The sequence below is a fragment of the Eutrigla gurnardus genome (genome assembly GCF_963514095.1).
Source record: "Eutrigla gurnardus genome assembly, chromosome: 11".
Lineage (NCBI taxonomy): Eukaryota > Metazoa > Chordata > Actinopteri > Perciformes > Triglidae > Eutrigla > Eutrigla gurnardus.
In genome coordinates, this window is record NC_139925.1 from 20,968,905 (window position 1) to 20,988,083 (window position 19,179).

Here is a 19,179-nt window from a genome sequence, read left to right on the forward strand (position 1 = left end):
AATTATATGTAAAACAACAATAACGTAAGCTATTCTGTTCACTGTAAATTTACAGTAAATTACTGGCTACTGGTTGCATTACTTTTACAGTAATTTCACAGTAATTTATTATAAATATTTCACAGTAATGTACTGTCTGCATCGATTTCACAGTAAATTCTAAATTACAGTATCATATTGTGATTATTACAGTTAAAGCCTGTAAAGTGCTAATACAATAATTCATTGTGAAATATTACAGTTAAATATTGTTAAATCCTGGTAACATTTTACAGTGTTGAGTTGCCTCTTGTGAGCACTGATGCCGTGCCTAAGTCGACCCCTTTTATTGTTTTAATGGATACGCTGCCGTTGTGAATGTAGAATAATATGCATATGTTCCTGAAATCAATCAATCAATAAGTACTTTGTGGGAGTTTGTGTTGTGATGCTCTGCTCACATTCAATTTAAAATAAAACACTGCAACTCATGGATTTGTCACTGCTCTTCCCTTCAGCGCGGTGCCTGATGGTATATAATGCTCAATTAATACAGTACAGCACTTTTCAAGATGAATTGTGGGATACCTTGAGTCCACTATGTCGGATATAAAATGTTCCTGATTCATCCAGACACTACAACATGGCGAACGTACTATATCGCCCGCTATGTCGTGAGCAGTGAGGGATTTCAGACACAATGAAATGTCGAGAAAGGACTTCTGAAATACAGCACGCATGTGTCATTTTAGTACTTCCATAAAGGCAAAGCTTTGTTTGCAGAGTATATTGTGGCGCATTAACGTACTTAACTTGCTGATTCTGAAAGCATGAAATAGAAAATGAATAAGGTCAGGAGACGGAGCGGGCAAGTGAGTGAAAGGATGTGCAAGAGAGACAGAAAGAGAGGGATACAGGCAGGACAGAAATGTGCACAAAAGATGATGAGAAAGAGTGAGAATGGAAGTGAGTGAAGAGAGAGTGAGAGAGACCTGGGGAGATGGATGCAAAGAGAGCAGAGAGAGGGAGAGAGAGGGGGAGAGGGAGGGAGGCCTCTAGTAAGTAGCTTTCTCCTGGTTATTGGTTTCAGTGACTGGTCAAAACTATTCTTCTCCATTCTTCTTGTCTCTCTCTCGCCGGCACCTTTTTTTCCACTCGGTGGCGTGAAAGATAAAGCGGACGGGCCCAACTGTGTGGCTGGCCCTTGTTCACAGCAGTGGCCTTTTGAAGCCAATTTTCCAGCTCACGGAGCAGAGAAAGACGGGAGAGACGGGTAGAGAGAGACGGAGGGACTCGGAGGAGAGTCGAGGGATGAAGGGATGACGTGTGTTGGAGGAGGAGGAGGAGGAGGAGGAGGAGGAGGAGGACTGGGAAGTTTTAGGTGTGTGAATTAGGGTCAGTGTTGAGGGACCGACGTGAGGAAATGCACAGCCACAGAGGGATTACGGGACCACAATATTCCTCACACCTTAACTGCCATAATTGGTGGCACTGAACATAATTGTAGCAGAGAGGGAGCATTATTCACTAGACCAGAAACTGGAAGGAACAGTGTGATTTTACACAGCAGTGGAGCTTGGGGGTTAATTCTGCACTTTGGATTCCACACCTGACCCCTTTCATAGTCCACATTATGACTGCAGTGCATTGCTGAACATGTGCGTTCTACTGTACTTGCTCCACTCGGAGGCAAAAGTAGGCATTTTACGCTGTTAGTGTAGCTTCTGATGCACTCTTGATTGTAGTATTCTAACAGCTAATTATTCAAAGTCTATATTCAATGATATATTCCTTCTATTAGTTTTGTTAGTGTATCATAGGATCCCCTGCTTTAAAAGCATACATTGAATCAACACAAATGGCAAACATAAGACATTTATTTATGAGAATAGCATTAATTTATATCTCAACATATAGTTCTCAAAATGAAAAATTCCCATATGCATAGTATCCTACAAATATGATGGGCCAAGGTGCTTCCTTATTTGCTTTTTAATGATTGATTCCGCGTTAATTTAGTCAATAAGGGTGGTAAAGCTTTCCGTGTTTTCATCGCTCTGTATGCTACTGATTTACTTCTATAATAAATGATTTTAGTTAGCATCGTCTTTCATGGACAGTTTGTTTAGGTTTTCATGTTTTGCAAAAGAGAAATTAAGAAATAATTAAAAGAAACAGATACAAATGCAGATCAAATAAGTGCAGAGAAACTGTTTGGTGACAGATAACAGGATAGAAAACAGTATGTTTGCAAACAGGCATCAACCACCAAAAAACAAAGACTAAATGAAAATGAGAAAACATTCATCTGGTGTTTTCTTTTCATTAAGATTATTAAATTTGAGGGAATGGTTTGTGTGTTTGTGGTGTGGGGGGAGGGGGGGCATGAAGGAAGGATGATTAAAAATGTTAACAGGATGCATAAAAACAAACTATGTATGTGCTTTTCTCTCCTTCCCACCCTCCACCCCCTGCATGCTGTGGCTCCACTTATCAGCGGGGAGGGGGGGGGGGGGCATATGAATTAAGACCACATAGGGAAAGAAATCAGACTTTTTTAAATGCCGAGAGACTGGCTAGAAAATTGGCTTAGTGCGGCAGATAGCGAACTGAACAAAAGGAACATATATATGAGCTTGAAGTGATTGAAGTAGCTGGCGTCTCCTGATGTGTGCCCGGCGTTTGATTCCCGCCACGGCTCTTACATAAACTGCTCGCTTAATTTCACACCGCGCATCTGAAAAATGACAACAAACGCTTTCATTAGAGCTCGATGCCGCAGCCCCACGAAGAGACTTTAATGTTCTTGAAGCGTGGAGGAAGGAAGGAGGAGAAGGAGGATTGGGGGAGGTGTGGGGGGGGGGGGGAGGGGGTGGTTGAAGGAGACAGAGAGAATAAACTAGGTGAAGGAGTGTGATAAATGTGAAGAGCGTTCCAAAAACAAGAAGCAGTAAAAGCAGCGAGCAGCATCTGCTTTGCTTATTTCAATATTCATGTGGCCCCCCTAGCTCCAATCCCTCCCTCAATTCTCTCCTGCGTGAATTTGTTTTTCCTAGCATGCAATTGGTAACGCTCATCTTTCCTCCCTCTCGCAGACTCTCCTTTCTCTCTCTGGTGTGGTGAAATATTTAGCATATGCTTACTGGGGAACGCCGTATGAGGAGTAAGAGTTAAGCGCAGTTCGGTAATTTGGGATCTTTCATCTGCTTTTGGCACAAGGACAATCCGACGTTGACACAGAATCGGGTCACGGGTAGGGTTTTGCCAGAGGCCATGAGGATGTGTGTCTGAGACGTGTGTGTGTGTGTGTGTGTGTGTGTGTGTGTGTGTGTGTGTGTGTGTAGGCGTTCTCCTTCACGCTGTACCACAGCTTAGCTTATTTCATATAGTGATGCATGGAGGTGCAACACTGAGGTGCCACCCTTGAGGTGACTAACACACCGTCCCCAATCCCATCCCCGACAACACAGGCCTCCACTGACAACAGCAGCTTTGTTGCCTTTCTCACTGTGTCCTCTGTGTGTGTGTGTGTGTATGTGTGTGTGTGTGTGTGTGTGTGTGTGTGTGTGTGTGTGTGTGTGTGTGAGAGAGAGTTTTGTGTACAAAAACATAAAACTGGGGTTATGATATGTTGACTGAGTTTAAGGCTTCAAACAGCACTGAAAAGGTATTAAAAGTCCGTCAAAGTTAAGATTTCTTATTTGTTTTGTTTACTGTATCTCATCCATACAATTATAAGCTAGATTTCGCCGAGCTTGGTCTCTCTAAAAGTATTGCAAGACGTGTTTGTAATGAAAATTTTAGTGATTTTCTTTAGTGTGTTGTGCAAGAAGAATGGCCTTGTGGCCCTCACATGATCAACTGATAAAGGTGATGGAATGTGCAACAGGCCTTTTTCTAATGATGGTATATCACCTCAGTTGCCTTCTTTTGTTGGATACGTGCAAAAATCAATGAGACATTTGGAAGGAAAAGCTGTGCATGAAAGTAATGGATTAGTGTCACAATAATGGCATTAAGAAACGTAGGAAAAAGGATTTATTTCTCTGAAGGGTCCTTTCCATAAAGTTGTCAGGCTCTCATAATAACAATCTCACACTAGTCAGCGCAGAAACAAGCACTTTTAGTGGATGTTCACTGATGGTGATGAGTTGCCCTGACCGACAACATCCCAGCCCATGTAGCGACTGCCGTCTGCAGCGTTCTGCCTCCATACTGGAGCAATCTAAACCGTCCCGTCACTTAGAGACACAAACATGGGAAACCAGGGTAAGAAAAATAACCTCACTTAGTACCGTTGGAGTGAAGTCAAGACACCAACACATTTCAAAGATCCCTTGTTCGTTCTTCATTCATCCATCTGGTTTCTGTCACGTCTGTGCTGCTGTGACTGCAGGTTAAGCAGCCATGTCCTGATCCTGGGAGATCTCAGGATCTGTTCCCGGGGCCAGGTGGGACATGTGGGTTACTGGTCTCCTTCCAATGAACCCCCCCCCCCCCGAATAACTCCATAAGAGCCATCCTGATCAGTTGACTTTCAGTCAAAAGCAGGTTACTTCCGGATAACCCAACCATTGTAAACATATTGTAGATCAAATGGTAAATCGGGAGCTTTCTATTCAGACTCAGTACAACAATCCACCTGGTGAATTCAGGCAAGGGGCCGTATATCAATATAATGTCATGATCCTGGTCCAAATATTTCAATACACGATATAATACAGATAGCATGAAAATATGCCCAAAACTCTTAAAATGGCACTTAAACATGCTGGAATAAAATGTACTTTACATTTTGTTGAGAAACGAATATTTGTATTGCATCACCCAAAGGATGCACATCTCTTTTAGTACAAATATTTTTGTCAGTGCAAAATAAAACAAAAATGAGGTAATCATAACTCATAAGGTTCCCCTGCATGTGTGTCTGCTCTTTCTTACATAATCATTCATGTATTCTTTTTAAATTGGACTCTAAATGACTCACTTTTTCAGCTTGACAGCCTTCTCAAGTTGTGATGATATTCACGATTATCACGATAATGGAAATTCACCAAAATCAAGGATCACAATCAACAATTAAATCCTATATCATCCCATATTTCACACTTCATTTTACAAACACTTTTGATTGAATACTTTAACAAACAACTGTAACACAATACTTTATATAATCATCCCAACTATTATTTATTTTTTGTTTACAACTTACAGAACACTGGACTTGTTTAGAGACCCTTTATTTCTTAATTTCTTAATTTTTAACTTTTTATTAGATTTTTCTCACTAAAATGATAGCTTTAACTGCTATTTCTGTCGAGTTAATTACGAGAGATGCAATTAACTGAGTCAAATTCCTTGTATGTGTTCACATACTTGATCAAATAAAGCTGATTCTGATTTATTTATTCTTTTCAGGCAATCCACCATATTCTCACCAAATGGGACACTTTTTGTTTCTAGTCGCTTATAGTGAGAAAATGACAAACACCAAGAACATAGCATTGTTACTACAAGTTACTGCTTGATAGAAAGGAAAACTTGCATGATTCTAATTTTTTCATGACTAATCTACTGTTTCTGATTGATGACCTACAGCCTCGGCCCGCCAGTTTCATGATGAACTCTATATATTTGTACAGCAGCCGCTCTTTGTTGGAGGATATAGTATAGTAGGTTGGCTTGGAAAGGGTCAGGTTGAAGGTGTCTCCCGGATCCCACCCTGGGCTATACAGCGTCCCTCGCCTTCACCTCACCACTTACAGGGATGTGGACTGAGTACTCACTTCGCCCTCTCTCCCAGCGGGGAGGAACGGGGGCCCCTGGCACGACTGTCAGCCGGGGTCTTGCATCTTGAAATAAGGAGCCTGTTCCTTTTTAGCTTTCATATCTATATAACCAGTGAGTGAATTTAGATTTTTTTTCTTTTACTAGGGCAGTGTTTCTAGGTCTAGCTTCTTAATTTCGCTCTCAAAGTGCATCCAGTATAGGGTAAAAAAATAAATAATTGTGTGTACCTTGAGGCCTTCAGCAGGTGAGCAGCTGAGCAGGACCAGGTTGTTCCTTTGCGTGTTTGTGGGAGTCCAGGTCCAGAGCTCCTCACCGGGCTCGTCCAGGTCCCACCAGCAGAGCGCCACATCCTGGAGACAGTTGAGGCGCACACGTCTGCGTAGCCTACGACCCCGCCCACTCAACTCCACACACATCACCTGCACATGGAAAAACACACACACATAAAAACCCAGAATGCATTGAGTTAAAACCGAGTTAAAAATCGCATGGAGAAGGGGAAGTTATCTGAGTGATTCACTGCCTGCGTGAACACCTGAAGGCTCTGAAACTTCACATCTGTAGCCCCCAAATATCGTGTCCTTCCCCCATCTTGTTTTTTTTTGTTGATGTCTAAGGTTGTTTTTTATCTTCCATTATTAATGTGTGTGTTTTGTTCTGTCGGGCTTGTTGTTTTAGTGATGTGCATATTTTTGGGAAGGTCCGCCACGCTCTACGGGCCACAACAAAGAGACGCACAGTAATGAGCTCTCGTGGTGCTTGGGGGTGGGGGGGGGTGGTCGGGGGCACAGACTCACACAGAACACACACACACATACAAGAATGCATGCATGTATGCACACAAATACACATGTACATATAGTATGTAGAGCCACACACACACACACACACACACACACACACACACACACACACACACACACACACACACACACACACACACACACACACACACACACACACCATTCATCTAACACTCGATCCAGAAGCACTTTTAAAACAGGTGAAATTGCAGGTGTTGAACTGTGACCCTGCCTTTCATGTACTCCACAGCTCACTCACACATGCACCCACACACGTCTTCATACCTTTCATACACTCTTTATCTCCAGTCACACTCACTAACACAATGACCCAGCCACACAAACACACATGCACACACACACACACACACAATCATACATGCATGTGGCCGTGACCCTCTGTCACAGTGTAGAAGAGTGGCTTACACTAACAGAAAGGCAAGTTGTAAAAGCAGAAATACAAGGATGTCTCTTTAGAAATGAATAAAAAACATTAACACACACACACACACACACACACACACACACACACACACACACACACTCAACAGTACAAAAAATGGCTTAAAAGCACAGAAACATGCAAAAATTAGTAAATCGACAAGCAAGAGGTTCAGTGGTCCATGTCTTCCCTTCTTACCCCAAGGGGGGCAAGGGGAGGGGGGGGGGGGTATATTTGCTTTGGACACAAAATACAGGGATGAATTAAAATGATGGAAGTATATCTGATGATAAAGGGAACAAAGAGTTGCCCCAAACAGCTGAATGGGAGATCACTGACAGATTAGAAATGGAAAAGAAGATCTGGAAATGACTGGGTTAATAACACACTATCGCTACACCAGCCCATCCCTCCATCCCTCCATACACCATCCCTACCCATCTCTTCCTTCTTCTAGTTTCTTTTTTTCTGCTGGCGTTTGCTGGTCAGCAATAATCAAAAACCACTTTCTGTGGGCCGGATTAGTTTAGCCCCCCCTCTCAACGCCCCCCACTCTCCCTTCTCCAGCTTAGCCCACTGGACCAGGGCAATGTGCATGTGTGTGTGTGTGTGTGTGTGTTTGTTGTGGGGGATGGGTAGTTGGGCGTGCGTGTGCACACATGTGTATGTTGCAGGTTGCATGCACATGCATTGACAGAGGTGTGGGGTGTACAATATAGGGTGGTGGTGGTGGTGGAGGGGTCTTATCAGGACTCTGCTTCTGGAGACAGACGCACAGCAGCAACGATTGCTTTTATACACACCGTCGTGAACGCGCACACACACCCACACACACATCAACAAAAGGGCCTGGCAGTAATGTGATAATGCCGGGGTTAGCAGTTAGCCAGCTAGCGGAGGAGGACACAGTGTTGTGTTGTTTTGAGGGAGGGAGGGAAGAACGGGACGGCAAATAATCAGACCTGTTACGAATGCAGAGAAAAACACCTCCAGATCAGACTGCCTCTCAATGCACACCTTTGTGAGAGATTAATACACACACACACACACACACACACACACACACACACACACACACACACACACACACACACACACACACACACACACACAGTAAAGACATACAGGCACATCTAAACCAACGGGCCGTAATCCCATGGTGTTTACACTGAACCTACTCAGAATTGGTGCACCTGTTGTGCACAAAGATACAAACAGGAACACTCATTATCTAGAAATTGCATGAGGACAAATGGGTATGTTGATAGAGAGTGCTAGTTAATTACTGTAACATCCTCACTGTATATGAAATCCTCATGTATGTATGGAAATGAAGTGCCGGTTTATTTTACAGCCAATATTCTGAGGAGACTTTCCAGCTCAGAGGTGGTTGTTTGTCACTAACCATAATAAAAGCATATCTCTCGCCTCTATGTGGCTCTCAACATGGCGACGCTGGTAACCGCCGTATGACAACAGTGCAGAGTGGCAGCCGTGAGCTAGCATGAACATGCATTAAAGGCAATTTCAAGGCTAAAAAGCTATTTCAACAAAGCCAGGCGAAGCTCCGAGAACAACACACACAGAGGGAGAGTGACTTCATTCTTGGCTCAGGCAGACCTGACAAGTGTCACTTGATTAGAAAACACTGGATTGATGATAGTGTTATTGAAAGCAACCGTTTTCTACCTGCCATGTTTATAGTAGTTGTTTTGAACATGCAACTGAAGTGTTCTGCTTGTATTTTATGTTCCACTTGATGTCAGTCAGAGAAAGTATCTGAATGAGTGTGAAAGTGCAAAGTGGCATTTCACTCCATCAACATGCTGAACTGTACCTTGATTTCAGAGGGCGAGAGTTTATCTGTCCGCCTTCCAGTCTCTGAGGAGTCCTGGTTCTTCTGGTTGAGGTAGACTGCAGCCACATGGCTCTGCTCCAGGAAGGTCAGCAGGATCAGCCTATCGCTCAGCACAGCTGGGAATGACATCACCACAGACGTCATGATTAAAACAATAAATACATAAAAACAACTATACTGTGGAGGTGACACTTAAAGAGTTCACTGTCTCCTTAAACAGCGCTACATAATGCTAAAAGACATCAAAACATACACACAGTTTGGTTTCCATCTGTCTTTTTATGTTAAACATGATGCCTTGTATTAGGATACAAGGAACAATGTGACTGAAGCTCCATCAAACGGGAAGAAATAACAGGAGGCCAAACATTCACGGATGGATTTTTCTTTTATTGGTATTGATGAAACCAATGTAGGACCCAGACGGGCTGATATTATATCTCAGAATCTTACATCCAATATTTTGGTACATTGGCTACATTTGTTTGTTGTGATGTAATTTCTTGCAATGTCTTCAAACGCTTCATATCTCTAAAATGTGTTTATTATGCTAAATGGTTATCTCAGTCACCAAACCATAACAATTGATTAAGGTACTGAAATTGGTGAAAAAGTTGGTCCAGTTAGTCAGCAGGTGATGCAGCAACGCAGATATTTGTTTTCATTTAGCATTTTAACCTTCACACAGGTGATAGAAACATAATCTAAAGATAGGAACACAGCAGAGGATATTCATGGCCATTTTTAAGTTGTCCACCCTCCCTCTGCTGCATTAACTCCTATAAACCCTGTATTTTGTGTTTGATTATGAATCTACATGTTGCTCTTCTGATCCCTTTCCTCCAATCCGTGTTCAGCCTGCAGTTTGGCCACCTGTGTCTTGTTGTCTAATTTGTTTTTTGTGTATTTCTTTACCTGTGTCAGTCGTGAATTTGGTCCTTGTTGGATTTCCTGCCTGGGTTCTTCAGACCATACTGGCTGGAGTTTAGTTTCTGGTACTTTTTATTTCTGCTTTGTATTGCCTCAGCATGCTCCCTCAGTTTGGTTTTCAGAAACAGCTCCCTTCCTGTGTTCTGCATTTGGGACCTCTTTGAAACTCACTTCACTTATACTGCAGGGTCACTTATCAATATCCTTGTTATACTGCTTGGATCGGAGGCTAAACCTGGGGCTAGCATTAGCCTATCTCTGCCTGACATCCAATGAAGTCTAAAATATAAGCACTGGTGAAACGTAAATTATCCAAATACGAGTCTAATAAAAGCTGCACAACTTTACAACTAAAGTGATACGAAGCTTAAGTTAAGTTCTTTACATAAACTAAAATAGCACACTGGTTGATATTTGAACTTTTCTTTAGTTTTGAGTGATTTGGACAGAAGTTTGTCTTCCTCCCTCCAATTCTCTCCTCTCCCTCACTTCTTCTTCCCTTTCACCTACTTTCCTCCTCTCCCTCCTGCATCCCTCTCCTCTTTTCTGCTGCCTCCTGTTCTTTGTGTGTCTTCCCTTCCCGGTTCTCCTCTCTCTTCCCCTGTCAGAGTACTGCAGGCTCTAAAGGCCTTTTTGTGGTAGAAGAACACACTTGATCCTGTTCAACTCTTCAGGAGCTGCATGGAAACGCTGATTAGCAATTAAGCCCCCCTCTCCTTCAAATTAATCTGTTTATGAAACCAATTAAATGGAAAGGAGGGGGGAGTTGTTACACATGTCTCTCAGATATCCTGCTTTGAGTTGAACGAGTAAGGCTGCACCCCGAGATTTAGAAATCTAACCGCCAATTAACCGTGGCATGTGTGTATTTATAAACTACGGGTATTGGTATGATTACACTTTAAATCATCTCGTTGTGTGAAAATTTCAAATTAATATGCAAATAGTCACGAGTGAAACATCGCTTGAAAAAATTAAAAAAGTAGCATCTGAAATCAGGTCAATTGAGTCAGCCTGTCCTCACGTTGAAGTTGGATTATAAAGAATGTGTTCAGCAAACTGGTTGAAGGTTTAAACCACCACAAAATATAACCATTAACGGTGCCAAGGCCTTTCCCCAAAACAACGCCTAATGCAATAGTAAGCGTCTTTGTAATAGATTACAGACGAATCAAGTTAAATGCAGTTTAGTATTGATCTCTATGGGTGTCTATAAACGGGATTAGGTTTAATCCCATTCATTCCTAAATGAAGGAGGGGATGTGAAACCAGGCTGTGGCCCAATCTGGGACCAGGTGGCTGATTTTGCATTAAGGCGCAGACCTTCATGACCCGATACACACACACAGACAAAGACACACACACACACACACACACACACACACACACACACACGCACACACACACACACACACACACACACAAATACGTATACATGTACACTTTCATACTTACCCTCTAGACACATACATGCATAGATAGCGACATATACACACATACATGCAAGCCTGCAACCATGCTGTGTGAATTCTCAGTTTTTACAGCATGCAACAACACACACACGTGCACACACAATCAAAAACACACACTCAGAAACACACACAGTCCCCTAAATCCATTTAATGCCATATCCTCAGCAGCATGTTGACATAAGAGGCCAATGGGCTTAGCCAAAGCACATTTAAACATGGGTAAATGAAACAGGCGATGAAAAAAAATCACTTAAGGATGCTTAATCATGGAGCATATGCGCAGCTTGGCCCAGCCATCGGCCAAAGGAAGCCGCTACTTTGATGGTGTAAAATATATGTAATCTACGGCTCTGAATGATGCAATCAGAGCTCATGGTAGTAAGAGGAAGGTAACCGGCGTACGAAGTTTAAGAGAGGACGGTAAGCCAGCTTTGTCACATGGTGAAACAAAAAAGAGATCTGGCTGCCACTGCTTGTTGTCTCAGAGAGACAAATACGCAGCAGGCCTCACATTCAGCTGAAGCCATGCAAAGAGGATTTTCTTCAGCATTCAGATACTGTAACCTGCTTTTCAAAGTTGTCAAATCCTGTTCCCAAAATATATAAACGAATTCTCCGTCTGTGACTTACATTTTTAATTTAAGATTTGACTAGAGCTGAAACAACCAGTCAATTAATCAAAGGAAATTAAAACGGCAACTATGTGGATAATTGAGTGATCTCTTCAGTCACTTTTCCAACGTCAAATATTTACCGGTTTCGGCTTCTCAACTCTAAGGATTTAAACGATAATTAATGCATTTTTTTTTGCAGTTGCTGTTGTAATTGTGTTTTCCATCGGAAATGACTCCTGAACCCGCCTCAAGTACTGGATCGGATATAGACACATGTGCAATCTATGCATTGATCATAGTCACATACATCATATCATTTATCAGACCATTAGGTACGCTACACAGGAACATCAACATATGGAAGTCCTTCCCGATCCATCCTGCCTGATCCGTACCGCACCTACCAACTAGAGATGTTCCAGTATCATGTTTCCCTTCCTGATATCTGACTATATCTGATATTGGCTTGTCGGCCAATACTAATTACCAATTGGATACCAGTGTGTTAAAAACAAAAACAAAATAAAACTGGTAATTATTCCCTCTTTAATATCTATTTTATGTTGCTGTGAAAATATCTCCTTCAAACAACTGAATTTATTCAACTTTGTCACCAAAATCTACGATTTACAAAATGACATTTGAACACATCATGATAATATTAACATTTATCTTCATCCAATAATTATTTTTACTGACTAGAGTTTGAACGCATCATACGGTTACTCGATGCAACCTCCGTACGTTAGCTCCATTATTTAGCCAAGCAGGACTGTGCTGTCCACCGCTGCTAACAGCTAACGTTAACAAGCTCCCCTCCTGCTGATTTCAACACTAGTTGTTGTTCACAATGTAGCATGATCAGGGGGAAATAGACCTCACGGGAGAAACTAACCACAGGTGAGTGGCACATGTTGGTGTGGTTCTTGTGTAAATGAGGTGAGAAATGATATGGATGGAACAGTCGATACGTCGTTTCTGTATCTAAAACAGTACCGGGAAGGAAAAAATGGAACATTTCTCGTCAGTGGATTTGGAAATTAACTGTTATTTACAGTCTAAACTTTCTTTAAAATATGTCCTGACCCTCAGTGATTGAATATACCAACACACACACCAGTCGAAACTTAATTGTAATTGTAAATCGTTTCAGTAATTATACGTTATGATTGTGAATGTTTGTCGTGAGATGTGGTCTGGCTCTCTGCTCTAATTGTCTGAGGCTAATTTAACAAGTGACAGATGTGTGAACAGCCTCAAACCTACTAACCCCCACCATACAGGACACACACACACACACGCACACACACACACACCCCGGAACCCACCCTCTCACAACCATTACTCTAATAATTACTGCTTCTGAGGCTTTGAATGGAGCGCAGAGGGAGGTGAGTGGGTATACCTGTGTGTGTGTGTGTGTGTGTGTGTGTCTCAGTTCCAGCCTCAGTGCATCTGTAAAAGTGAGTAGTACATATAGTAAGTGCTTGTTGGTCGATGTAAAAAGAAAACGTAATTACATATGTGTGAACGAGTGTGTGTGTGTGTGTGTGTGTGTGTGAGAGAGAGAGAGAAGGTGTGTGTGTGTGTGTGTGTGTGTGTGTGTGTGTGTGTGTGTGTGTGTGTGTGTGTGTGTGTGTGTGTGCACTATGGGGGCTTTATCAGGTGTCTGGAGACCCCGGACGGAAGCAGGGAGGGCGGTGTTACGAACAAATAATTGATACAGAAAGAAAGAAATAATTAGCAGATTTGGGCCGATGTCCACGGCCCCTTATTCTCTCCTGCCAGGTCTGCAGAGCGAGGGAGCACAGCATGAGGGGGGGCGGTGCTCCCTGGAGGAACGCGCAATGGAGGGAAAAACACTGATGGATGCTCTTAAGGGAAGGCCCCTGGACACACACAGCACAAAAGGATTTGCCCGCAATTAGCTGGCAGAGTCGCCTCATTCACCTGTGGCACCTGTTATGTGTGTGAGTGAGTGCTTGGGTGACAAAGTGGCGAGGAGAGTGGGGAGTGTGTGTGTCTGTATGTGTGTGTGTGTGTGTGTGTGTGTGTGTGGTGAGCAGGCATAAACACACAAGCGGTGCTGACGGTGTGAGTGAAAGTGCATGGTTGAGTGGTTTTAAAATACTAAACATTTCAATGCAAATGGCTGTGTTTGTGTTTCTGTGTGTGTGTGTGTGTGTGTGTGTGCGTGCGTGCGTGTGTGCGTATGTGTCCGTAACTAACCATCAACCACGGTGTTGGCTGGTAGTCGGCCCACTAACGTGCGGTCTACATACACCTGTTCGAGCTGGGGTCCATTTAGGGTCAGGGTCACCAGTATCCCACTGCTCAGCAACATCTGCAAGGTACCACACACACACACACACACACACACACACAAATATCTAAGTTGTTGGTTAGTCGGAATCCCTCATTGAATTTGAATTAAGCCAAAAAACAGTCAACTGTGACAAATCTGAGAGAGCACAAAGACATTTGTCATGGCTAAATGTTCCCATTCCTTCAAACCGCATTAGAAAATGTAACATTTTATCTGCATCTGAACAGAATGTGATCAAAAGCATCACCTAATATTGTCAGGCTGATATTCCATATGTTTTTCTATTTTGGTCTCCATACACACAATACCCATTGCATGAAGAGAGAGATCCCTCCTCTGTTGTTCGTCCGGAGGTTTCTGGCCCGTTTTTACCCAATAAAGGTTTTTGTTCAGGGAGGTTTTCTTATCCGAAGCGAGGTTCTGAGGATAGAGGGTGTCGTAGGCCGTACAGCCCCCCCCCCCCCCTTTGTTTATCCAAATCATTTTTATTGAGCCAAGGATTATATGATCAGCACATCGTTGCATCAATGCTCATTTACATTTTCATGAAAGAATCACAAAAACACATTCATTTGCATTGACAAATATGAAATGGATAATATAAAGGAGACAGGATTGCATTTTGGATCAAAAATATATTAAAAATAAGTAAACCATAAGGGTGAAGGAAAATAAAGGAAATAAATAATTAAGTCAAAGATTATAAAGCCCCTTGAGGCAAATTTGTGATATTAGGCTATAATAATAATAATAATAATAATAATAATAATAATAATAATAATAATAATAATAATAATAATAATAATAACAACAATAGCTTGACTTTGATACAAACACAAGGTTTAACATCTAAAAAGCTATCAGGGTTTGGTTAAAGAAATGGTCAAACATTATCCACAAAGGCTTGTTTTTACCACGGCAAGCAACAGGAGAATTAATGTTAAAGTTTGATGAAATTGTTGGAGATTGAAATTATCTGTTCAACGGTATTAGTGAAGCTCCTTCTTAGAGGCCTGGTGTAAGCAGACCATAGAAGGTTCGTTCAGCTTCTGCCACCATCTGAAGTGTGTGTGTGTGTGTGTGTGTGTGTGTGTGTGTGTGTGTGTGTGTGTGTGTGTGGGGTGGGCTGAGGAGGGTGTGTACCTGGCAGCAATGCTTGCTCCTCCATCTGCTGTGGATGCATGTGTTGGTCTGCAACAGTTCCTGAATGAGCGTGACAGATGAGCAGAGAGGAAGACGGTGTGAGAAGCAGAACAAACAGAGGTGAAGTGGCGTCCAAGCACCCAACTATTAGATGGATGGACGGACAGACTATATTAAAATCCAGTATGAATATACCAAGCTACAATAACTACAGTGTAAAATATAAACATAGTATAACATAACAATGTCATCATCACTGAGAGCGTAGAACTTAGACTCTGGTTTAAACAGGTAGGAAATGTAAAGTTCATGATCTGAAATAACCCAGAAAAAGTGTGGCCTGCCTGCCTCTACTGAAGTTGTGAACTTTCAGTAAGTTTCTCCCTTTTTTCTGTTACACTTGCATTAATTATGTTGGCGGTACACAGTACCAGACACTTGTCACCACAGGTGGTCACCGCAGCAGTTCCTGCTCACTTCGGGGTGGAAGAGAGTTGAATGAGGATGCAGGTAAGGACTGTGTGTGTGTGTGTGTGTGTGTGTGTGTGAGTGTGTGTGAGTGTGTGTGTAAGGTCAGTCATTCCTGCCACATTCCAAACCCAGCTGGGGTGATTGGATGGGAGGAGAGAGGGACGGAGGAGGTGGAGGAGGAGGAGGTGCGGAGGTGAGCTGGGGTGTTTCTAGTTTCAGACAATGGTTACGGGTGAGAGGAGGGAGGTGGATGGGTGCGTGTGTGTAACAGCCACAGACAGGTTCCAGCAAACAAAGCCCAGTCTGTACTTCCACAAGTACGGGGGGGGGAGGAAGAGTGGGATGAATGAGGGGAGAGGAAGGGAAGGAGGGAGGAAGAGAAGGCAGCCTGCAGCCCCCTGATCCCCTCAAATATCCCCCTCGATGACAGAGCCCGGCCAAAAGAGAGGTGATGAGAGAGGAGAGGGACTGAGGAGAACAAACGGCAATGACAGGGAGAGTGAAGGGAGAGGGAGAAAGGAGAGAGAATGCCCCTATTTGTTAATCAATCGGCCGTTTCGGAAAGGGAAAACTCCGAAAATCCCCAGAGGGAGGAAGAAGATGGTGGAGGGGGCAGGCGGTGGAGGGTTTAACAGAGGAGGCGGGCATCTCCAACTCCTTCAGCGAATCACGTAGCTTCTCCGGTCGGCGGTTCCTGGGGGTCCACGAATAGCCTCGAGCTGCAGAGGAAAAACACAAGAAGAATCTAAAGATCATGTGACTTGAACTTTTAGACACAGATATAGGAGAATCTTTTTTTTTTAAAGGCCCTCATGTGAATTCAGAAGAATGTGGCAACAAAAAGCAGAAAGGGTAAAAGGGTTGAACTTTATATCTGGGTCGAGATCTACGTATGAAAAGGGGAGACATGAGGGATAAAGGGTGGTGACAAGAAGGTCAGGTGGTATAAAGGGATTCAGGTACATGCGATGCTGAATCTGTTCTTGGAGGCATGCAGAGGAACGGGTGAACGTTAGCTCCATTTTGGGAGCACACAACAATCAATTAGTGCTGAAACAATAAGCCGAGAATACATTTGTTTACCAACAGAAACGTTGTCAGAAACAATTTAATAATTAACTGTTGCTGGTTTCGGATTCTCACATAGGATGATTTTCTGGTGTTCTCTGTTATAACACACTTATTACACTTCTTGGTTGTTCAGACAAAACAAGCAAATTAAAGACTGGAACATTGCAGCTGATCTTTTCAACTAACTTCTGAAAATGTATTAATTGAAAGATAATTAGCAGACTAATCATTCATAAAATATCTGCTAATGTCAATTCAATATTACATATTTAGTCTTACACTGTTACATTGGAGCAACTTCTCAAGGCTGTCTCAAAGTGTCTATTTATTTCATTCCAGTCTTGGTCCGTTTTAAGCTCCGTGGGTAAGAATTTATTGATTCCTCAAACAGCAAAAGACACAAAATCCAAATGAGGACTTATAAAAAAGTAATACGTCATCCACGAAAGGATACATTTACATTTGTATATCAATTACTCTCCCTGTGTTACTTGGATTCCTGAGGAAGACACTGTTTTTCTCACTTGCCTCCGTGGTGAAAAAAAGAATCAAAAAAGTAAATGGTCACAACAACAGCAAAACTATATAAAAACATCCGTTTGCATTCAAGCATGCAGCAGTGTCCAGGCTTGTGCAGGCTTGCAACTTGTTCGCCGAGACAAGTCTGAGGTTTTTATAGTAAGGTTTTGTGTTTGTGAAGTAGTGAGCATATCACTGGTTATGAGACTTTGACTGTGGCTCCCATTTCTAATTAATTTAACATGGAGGCATGCGAGAAAGTATTCTTCAAAAATTCAAAGTAAAACAGGGTGGGTAATTGATACACAAATGATCGTACTGTGGGTGATGTATTCCTCTAAGATTGTCCATAGATGCACTCTGTGTTACTGTGTTTTTTAGACTTTTATGGATGATTTGAAAGTATTTAATGAATATAGTATTATTTAATATAGTAGTAGTATAGTATTTAATGAAATAAACAAAAAATATCTCATTTGTTAGGTATATTGCAGAGGTGATCGGTGGTGAGTTTGTGAACACCTGAAACCAGCACTGGTTACTTTTTGTTTAAAACCTAATGTAAAACCACTGCTTACTATATACAGGAACTACACTGATGAACAAGTTTTATATTTCTGAGGACCGTCCCCAAAGCAGCAATCTGCGGCTTACAGATTGATTGAGCTGCACTGAAGGAGTGAAAATATTCTAAAGCAAATGTCCCTTCAAAAACACACAAACTGGTCCTCGAGGAGAAGCAAATATTTTAATCGTGAGGACTTTTGGCGCTCTTGAGTTGAGTTATCTCCCAAATGCAACCTCACAGTTAGCAGCACATATCTCAACACGTACCACGTCGAGGCCCCTTCATTTTAATTTCCCAGCTCTCCCTTTTCCCCCTCCATCTCTAGTGGTTAAACAGAGGAAGGGAAGGATATGAAGAAGGAAAAAAAAAAACAGCTAATTGAATTTGTGCATCTGCTTCTGCCCACGCACATACATGAAGTTCAGTTAGAGGGGGAAAAAAGGAAAGGAAGGACTGCTGTTTTTTATATGGAGCAATCACTCCCCTATGTGTTTATTTTAACAATCTGTCTTTAGGAGTGATTGGGAAGAGGACGTAAACAGATGCATGTAAATGAGGGTGTGGAGGGGGGAGGGTCAGGGGAGAGAGGAGGGAGGGGAGGGCAGGGGGATGAGTGTTCGTCTCCTGATAAGGGTGTTTGTGTTCCACTACTGGGTGAAAAGCAGGCAGAGGGAGGTAGAGAGAGAGCATAGAGGAAGTAGGACAGTGATTTCAAGAAGATGGTCAGCAATTGGTAAGATGGTTGGAGCACACACACACACACACGCACACGCACACGCACACGCACACGCACACACACACACACACACACACGCACACACACACACACACACACACACACACACAGAATAAAAGTGTCTTAAAACTCCTCTGCTGACAACTTACCTTCACAGAAATGGAGTTTCTCATTGTAGTAGTGATGCTCCAGGGGACTTGCTGCAGAAAATAGGTGGGTTAGATAAGGAATATATACATATATGTATGAAAACAACATGGTGTACACGGTCAGTGATTATGTTTATGTGATGTCCATAATAAGGAACAGAAAACTCAAACATCCCCCCTTTCACTCCAAGAGACCTTGTTGGCAGAGTAACCCACAACCGTGCCTGAGGCCCGGTCACTGCGAGCAAGACAGTGTCCCGTCTGGTGGCCGGCCTCTCTGGCAGGCAGGAACACCTCCAGGATTAGTA

General features: G+C 42.6%; 1 protein-coding gene across 2 annotated transcripts in view; it reads right to left on the reverse strand.

The window, feature by feature from the left end:
* Window positions 1–19,179, reverse strand: part of wdpcp (WD repeat containing planar cell polarity effector) — an 86,306-nt gene that overhangs the window by 37,091 nt on the left and 30,036 nt on the right. For both annotated transcript variants that reach the window (XM_084020731.1, XM_084020732.1), the window contains exons 5-10: window positions 18,872–18,922; window positions 16,477–16,547; window positions 15,358–15,417; window positions 14,118–14,232; window positions 8,852–8,988; window positions 5,997–6,188 (exon numbers count right to left, since the gene is read on the reverse strand). In XM_084020731.1, coding sequence (XP_083876857.1) covers window positions 5,997–6,188; window positions 8,852–8,988; window positions 14,118–14,232; window positions 15,358–15,417; window positions 16,477–16,547; window positions 18,872–18,922 — 626 coding nt within the window. The remainder of the gene's footprint in view (window positions 1–5,996; window positions 6,189–8,851; window positions 8,989–14,117; window positions 14,233–15,357; window positions 15,418–16,476; window positions 16,548–18,871; window positions 18,923–19,179) is intronic.